The following is a 7,942-nucleotide window of genomic DNA, read 5'->3' as shown; positions in this document are numbered from 1 at the left end:
AAAAAAGTTTATACGTACCACGGCCGCTCTGGGCTTCCGTACTTTCACACTTTCTTCCACCGGCTCTGCTTTTTTTAAAGACGGGACTTCCTGAAGCTGCCGGGCGTCTGAGGCAAGATCAGCGGATGAGTGCGTCTGTGTTTGTACGTGTGTGGCCGCTGTTTCTGATCAGGTGCAGAGCTTAGCCGACTGCTGAACAGGGAGTCTCAGAGATGTGTTCACAGTGGCTAAGTTCTTCACTTGTACAGACGGGGATGGGCACGTGGGACGGATACTAAGCTTTTAGCACCAAATCTGCTAAAAGGGTGTACAAATGTGCGTCGCATTCACCTGAAAATCTGTTTGTTCATCCTGTAAATAAGGAACAAAATCAAGACATTGGTCAGTTTAACCAAAGCTTCTGTGTCTTATTGTAGTGGCCTCTTCTCCATCACTGCAACTCTTGCATGAAAAGTAGGGCTGCGCAACGATTAAAAATGTTTAATCTAATAAATCACATGATTTCCCTGATTAATCACGATTAATCACATTTGTACGCAAAATCTCAAACATGAATCCAAAAGTAGTGTATAGCTTTTATCATTTAGTTTTATTTTAAAACTAAAAGTCTGCTGTGGAACAGGAAAAGAAAGTAATCGGCGGATCCACCAAACCTGGAGAAGGGTACGGAACTTTTACTCGGCCATTTTCATTTTAAAGTTCTTCCAGACGGCGGAGTCGACAGAACCAAAGTCATCTGTAAACACTGCCAAGTTGAATTGTCTTCTCAGCGTAGTAGTTCCAGTCTAAAATATCACTTAAAGGCAAAACACACAACTGATAGCAGCAAGTCATTCAAGGAAACAGACAGTGGAGCGAGGCTTCTACATAAAAACTACAGAAAGATGCTGATGTTAAAAGTGTGTTTGCACAACAAATGTTATGGCACTTTCATTCATATGGCAGCACATTTAAAATAAAACTAAATGCTAAAAGCTATACGCTACTTTTGGATTCATTTTTGGATTCTGCGTACAAATGCGATTAATCGTGATTAAACAGGGAAATCATGTGATTAATTAGATTAAACATTTTAATCGTTGGCCAGGCCTAAAAAAAAAAAAAAAAACAGAAGACAGTGTAGTAAAGGACAGAGAATTTCACTAATAATGGTTAACTTCCACTAAACCATGTTGATGAACCAGCTTGCTCAGAAGCAGAAACTCCCTGAAGTGTGATGCAGCCAAACTGAATACACCCGTGTTTGCCCTACTCTGTCATTATGAAGAACTAAGTCAGTCAGTAATACAAAGACTGTTTGCTTTTCGGTTTCTACAAGCACTGAGAATAAAGTGATCCAGATCCCGCCATGTTCATTTCATTTTGCAGAATCTGTGACTCATCTCGTGGATTTTGAGAGGAAAACTGGGGATCCCACAACTCCCAGGACAACATCTGGCCTCCCTCTCGTGCCTTCTGAGCTGACAGCAGTTTGATCAAACACACTGGCTCAGTTCAGCAGGAACAAGAGTTCAGTCAACATCCAACATTTCATTATGAAAATCTAAGTAAACAATAAATGCTGAGGTCATGCAGGGGGTGACAGGTGTCATGCAAGAAAAGAGACTATGATACAGCTGTTATATATCATTTAGGAGGGACGGCAGTATCATCATTTATTACGATTTAAGTTATTTAAAAGTACTGTGGTTTTGTTCAAGTACTTTAATGCAAGATAGTCGCATTTCTACGTCACAATTGCGCCCTCTAGTGTTCAAAGTGAGGAACTAAAACAACCATCAGTCATATTTAGTCAAATGTCAAATCCATTTGATTTAAATAAACCAATTAGTGTTCCAAATTTGATAATACAACGACCCTCCATTTATGCAGTGATGGACAATTTTTGACTGAGGACGGGGCCCTTTTTTAAGAGTTTCACAAGACCAGGAAAACTAGAATAGAAGAAGAATAGAAAATAGAAAAATACTTTATTCATCCCCCAATGGGGGAAATTCAAATTAGTCAAGTAGCTCAAAAAATTATTAATATTTACAATGATTGTATATTTACAACAAAAATAATAATACCAATTACAACTACTAATAATTATTAATAATAATTGTAAAAATAATAAATGACTAAATAAAAAAATAAAATAAAAAATAAAAATAAATAATGACAATAATAAATAAATAAATAGAATAAAAAAATCAATCAATCAATTTGAGAAGAACTCAGCAGTCACTGTTAAAAAGCCTTATGGCTGTGGGAACAACTAAATCAAATCAAATTTATTTATATAGCACATTTCATGTACAAACAGTTCAAAGTGCTTCACATAAAATAAAAGCATTGCAGCAGGGAGTGGAAGAAGCATTAAAATACATAAAATAATATAAAGAGAAACAAATAAAATAAAATAATTTAAATGAATTTAAAAACAAGCAACAGTCCAGATAAGTTAAAAGATATCGTGCAGATTTCATGCATAGACACGAGAACAGAAATGTTTTCAACCTGGATTTAAAAAGGTCTCCATTTAGTGAAAAACTAGAACGAATGTGCCTGACAGATTCTTTTAAATTATAGATACATTCACTTGGATTTATGTTCTAAATCGATGTCTGAGATTTGAATTTTCAGAAATTATCAACCAAAACACAATAAAAAAGGCTGAGCCTGCCTAAAAGAATGCTGAGCCACTTAATCTCCTCTAGATGGCAGTATTCTAAATACAGCCTACATTATAACAAGCGAAGAAGAAACAACAAGGCACAACAAACACTTGCTCGTAGCATTCCCGCGACATTTCCATTCCGAGGCACTTAAAAGCTGCAACTAGATGGTCAAGTTACCCGCAAACATGTTCAGTTTGGAGGCCTTTGAGAGTCAGATGTGCGTCGTCATGGAGACTCTGGTTGAAGCGGCGGTGACGGAGCTCGGCAGACTTCTGAACGAGTGCTCGGCTAACGCGGCGGTGGCTCCAGTAACCGCCGTGAAGCGCGAAGAGGGCGGCGAAGTGACGCCACCGCAGCCGTTTGTTCAGGATATCACGGTAAAACTGCGGTAAAACTTTCTCTGTGGTTGTATCAACAACTCGCAATGAGGCTTTTTCTACTCCCGTTACGTTGCTAGCTTAAATAGTCTCAGGTGCAGACTGTGAAAGTTCTTCGGGGGTTTAAACTACACTACCCATGAGGCTTATCGGTTGTCGCTATGGTGATGACGCCGCGAACCAGAAAACCAACAGAAATAAAAAGTTGAAAGAGTATTGGATTCAAGTTGTCTACGTTAAGAAACTGATTTAGTTTGCGTTTTAATTAGTCATACGTTTTAGGTTAATAGTGTTACGCATATTTAAGAGTTTTATTCCATCTTTTCGTGTTTTTTCATCGGTAATATATCGAATAGTATTCAGAATAATTTGTATTGGAAATGGACTTTTCCCCCCTCTCTTTTACATCTGTATTATGACATCTTATTCCACAGATTGCCCCTTTCGTCTGCAATACCTTTTAAAGGCTCTAAGTGTGTACCCTGAGGTGATGCAATGTTAATAATATGTAAATGTATTTTATTTATACAGCCCTTTACAGACAATCCTTACGGTGTAACTAAGTGCTTTACAGCGGGTAATAGATAAAGAGAAGAATAAGTAAAAACAATAAAAGAACAGTGAAAGCAATAAAATACAACAAAATCGATTAAGATAAAAGAGGATTAACTGATCTGTTGACCTCAGAGCTCTACCAGGACTGTTAAAAGCTCAGATAAATACGACGGGGCGAGGCCGTTAAGAGCTTTAAAAACAGACATTAAAAGTTTTAAAATCAGTTCTATAAAGGACAGGAAGCCAATGGAGGGAGTTAAGAACAGGAGTGATGTGCACACGTCTGTTGGTGTTGGTTAAAAGACGGGCAGCAGCGTTCTGCACCAGCTGAAGACGGCTGAGAGAAGACTGGGAGACGCCCACATAAAGAGCATTAAAACAGTCTGACCTTGAACTTATTAGGGCATGGATGGCTTTCTCAAGGTCATGACCACTTAAAAACATTTTAACTTTGGCCATAATATCTGTTGACACGATCTTCATGTTGGTTGCAGATCCGTATCAGCGGATTATTTGGGTGTTACGGTGAAATAAGAGCATGTTCTCTCTCAACATGAACCTTACAGAGCCGGTTCGCCGCCCTCATGGAAACGTGGACCAAAGGGGCCGCGGAGAAAATCTCAGCGATGTTGAAAGCGTCGGTTTGTGAGGCGCCTCCTGCGGAATCGGCAGCCTGGAGATTGTGCGAGAGAAGAAGAGAAATCCAGAAAGTATTCCAACCAGCCGTCCCAAAAGAGAACGATCACATATACTGCAGAGGTATTCGGCCGGCAGCAGCTTATGAAATGACTCGTGTGAAGTCTCAGCCAAAAGTTCAGTCCTTTTGCTTGTAAATGGCCTCAGTTTTACGTTGTGTGTTTTCAGAAGAGCGGCAGGCTGAAGATCCGACGGCAGCAGCAGCTGGTGATGCTGAATCAGAGACAGAACCTGGTAACTATCTCACTCCAAACCACAAACACTCCCCTGAATCCTGTTTCCCGAAACCTTTTCACACATGAAATGCGTGAACATCGTGTGTTCATCAGTCTGTTACAGCGGAGGAATTCAGACGTTTCTCACTGTGAAAGTGATAGAAAAAGCCATGATGCGTGCAATATTTGCCATTCCTTCAGTACATCGAGTGTTCCTGAGCCAACGCAGTGATTTCCAGGATCGAACCATGATCGAATCGTGCCTGTTTTTAACTGTCTGAGGGCGGGACGATCACAGGCATCCGGTGATTGATTTGAACTCATGTGCTTCCAGAGATATCATCAAAAGTTTCAGAGGATCTGGAGACATTATGCACTCTAGACCGGTACCGGGCCGCACGGAAAGAATAAATAACTTACATTATTTCCTTTTTATTTATTATCCGAGTCTGAACAATGTTTTATTTTGAAAAATAACCGAATTCTCTCCGTTACATCCGTCTATGACTCACTCTTGACTCACGTGTCAAAGTGTCGTCATACTACTGGGAATTAAAAGCAATCCTAAATAAGAAGGTTTTTAGCCTAGATTTGAAGGCGATTTTAAATCAAATCAAATTTATTTATATAGCACATTTCATGAACAAACAATTCAAAGTGCTTTACATAAAATAAAAGCATTGCAGCAGGCAGTGGAAAAATCATTAAAAATACATAAAAGAATATAAAGAGAAACAAATAAAATCATTTAAATGAATTTAAAAACAAGAAACAGTCCAGATAAAATAAAAAAAAGATAGCGTGCAGATTTCATGCATAGACACATGAGAAAAGAAATGTTTTTAACCTGGATTTAAAAAATAAAGAGAAGAATAAGTAAAAACAATAAAAGAACAGTGAAAGCAATAAAATACAACAACGTTTTACGACATTTTACCTAAAGTCCTAACGTTGAAATGGGACTTTTACCGACTGTATTTCTGACTTTTCTTACGCATCTATGTTTTTTTTTTTACCGTTTAATTTTCTGCGCAGATGCAGCCACGTGGGAGGAGACTAACTCCGGATCCGTCTCTGCGCTTAAAGTCGTGCCGTCTGTACCGGGTCCCGAGCCGGCGTCTAATCTGCTCGAGGGAGACATCGTCCCGGAGGACTCCAGCTCTTCAGATACTTCACCAAAGATCAAAACGAAGGCGGCGGCGGCGGCGGCGGCAGGCTCGTTCAAATGTCCTTCCTGTGAGAAAACGTTTGCTCGTAAATGCTTGATGGACAGACACTTCCTGATCCACAGCAAACCGCACCTTTGCTCCGAGTGCGGCAAACGTTTCGCCGTGCCCCGCGCGCTGATCGCGCACTCCAGGAAACACACGGGAGAGAAGCTCTACAGATGCGCCGACTGCGGAACAGAGTTCGCCTACAAGTCCACGTTCCGCCGCCACGTCCGGAAACACAGCGCGGAGAAGCCGAACACCCACATGTGCGCGCTGTGCGAACGCCACTTCACCGGGCAGCGGGAGTTCCAGCGGCACCGGTGCGGCGCGCTGAAAAGGACGTTCGTTTGCTCTCTTTGCCCGGAGACCTTCGAGTGCCGGCAGAGTTTGGCCGATCACGAGGATCTCCATTCGGGGGAGAGAGATTTCGTCTGCGAAATGTGCGGCGAAAAGTTCCTCTCGTCCTCGTCGCTCGCCACTCACAGAGTCACTCACACGCAGAAGGAAAACTGCTGCGAGGCGCTCGGCCTCGGCTGCAGCGACCTGAGCGTCCTGAAGAACCACCTGAGCAAACACACGGGGGAAAAGCTCTTCACCTGCGAGGTCTGCGGCAAAGGCTGCAGCCACCAGAGCGCCCTGAAGCACCACATGCTGACGCACACCAGGGAGCGGCCGTACGTCTGCGAGACCTGCGGCAAGCGCTGCGGCCACGCCAGCGCGCTGCAGAACCACATGAGGATCCACACCGGCAGGAAACCGGGCCAGAAGACCGTCTGCAACGTGTGCGGGAAGAAGATCAGCTCCAGCGGGAAGCTCAAGTTCCACATGAGAGTCCACACCGGGGAAAGACCGTACGCCTGCGATCAGTGCGAGAAGAAGTTCAGCACCCCCGGCAACCTGAAGACGCACATGGTGACGCACTCCGGGGAGAAGATGTACGGCTGCAACATCTGCGGCCGGAGGTTCACTCAGGGCAGCAGCCTGAAGACGCACAGGCGGCTCCACCTGGGGGAGACACCGTTTCACTGCTCAGCCTGCGGGAAAGGGTTCGAACACCGAGGCGAATACAAGAGACACCAGATGGACCACCTGCCAGCAGAGGGCCGAGACAACGAGGCTGAGAAAACTGCAATTATCTAGTTTGTTTTTCTTCTTCCTGGCTTGATCGTGATGGGATTCGTTTCCACAATGAGGACGGATTTCAGGTCACAGGTTTGGTGTGGTTATTGGTGTCTGTCGAACATTTTAAAAAGGTAAAATAACACACAAAGCAAACGTTATAATTAGGGCTGGGTGAGTTAACTCGGTATTATTGCGTTAACTTGTTGATTATTTAACGCCGATAAATAAAAATGTGTTAAAAAAAAATATATTATTATTATTTGTGCCTTTAATGGAAAGTTCAGAGAGACAGGAAGCAGGGGGCAGAGAGAGGGGGAACAACATGCAGCACAGGGCCGTCTGATGCGGGACTCGAACCGGGGACATAATCAGAATCAGAATCAGCTTTATTGGCCAGGTTTGAGTAAACAAACAAGGAATTTGACTCCGGTTAAACTTCACTCTCAAAGTACAACACTCAACAATAACATAACAGAATAAAATTAGAAATAGAAATAAGCTGCAGCGAGGACTATAGCCTCTTGTACATGGGGCGCCTGCTCAACCCACTACGCCACAGACCACCCCTGTTTTATTATTTATTTTATTATTGTAAAAGTCTGTTGCTCACAGGCTTTTATTTTGTAAAAGTCTGTTGCTAACAGGCTTTTATTTTGTAAAAGTCTGTTGCTGTCTGCTGTGGAACCGGAAAAGAAAGTAATCGGCGGATCCACCAAACATGGAGAAGGGTACGGAACTTTTACTCGGCCATTTTCATTTTAAAGTTCTTCCAGACGGCGGAGTCGACAGAACCAAAGTCATCTGTAAACTCTGCCAAGTTGAATTGTCTTCTCAGCGTAGTAGTTCCAGTCTAAAATATCACTTAAAGGCAAAACACACAACTGATAGCAGCAAGTCATTCAAGGAAACAGACAGTGGAGCGAGGCTTCTACATAAAAACTACAGAAAGATGCTGATGTTAAAAGTGTGTTTGCACAACAAATGTTATGGCACTTTCATTCATATGGCAGCACATTTAAAATAAAGCTAAATGCTAAAAGCTGTACACTACTTTTGGATTCATTTTTGGATTTTGTGTACAAATGCGATTAATCGTGATTAATCAG

The 7,942-nt window shown here is 42.2% G+C and overlaps 1 protein-coding gene across 1 annotated transcript; it reads left to right on the top strand.

The window, feature by feature from the left end:
• The first annotated feature begins 2,080 nt into the window (after nucleotides 1-2,080).
• On the top strand, nucleotides 2,081-7,399 carry LOC142372483 (uncharacterized). The gene is made up of 4 exons (XM_075455393.1): nucleotides 2,081-3,037; nucleotides 4,159-4,351; nucleotides 4,457-4,522; nucleotides 5,539-7,399. The coding sequence occupies exons 1-4, from the start codon at nucleotides 2,825-2,827 to the stop codon at nucleotides 6,852-6,854; spliced, it is 1,788 nt and encodes a 595-aa protein (XP_075311508.1). The 5' UTR covers nucleotides 2,081-2,824; the 3' UTR covers nucleotides 6,855-7,399.
• The last annotated feature ends 543 nt before the right edge of the window (nucleotides 7,400-7,942 follow it).

Source organism: Odontesthes bonariensis, chromosome 22, assembly GCF_027942865.1.
Source record: "Odontesthes bonariensis isolate fOdoBon6 chromosome 22, fOdoBon6.hap1, whole genome shotgun sequence".
NCBI lineage: Eukaryota > Metazoa > Chordata > Actinopteri > Atheriniformes > Atherinopsidae > Odontesthes > Odontesthes bonariensis.
This window is presented reverse-complemented; position numbering and strand designations above follow the sequence as displayed.

Excerpts from the sequence above, each read along its gene's own strand:
- LOC142372483 (XM_075455393.1), top strand. The coding sequence starts at position 2,825 with ATGGTCAAGTTACCCGCAAACATGTTCAGTTTGGAGGCCTTTGAGAGT. Across the intron at positions 4,352-4,456 it reads CGATCACATATACTGCAGAG|AAGAGCGGCAGGCTGAAGAT; the intron begins GTATTCGGCCGG and ends GTGTGTTTTCAG. Across the intron at positions 4,523-5,538 it reads TGAATCAGAGACAGAACCTG|ATGCAGCCACGTGGGAGGAG; the intron begins GTAACTATCTCA and ends TTTTCTGCGCAG.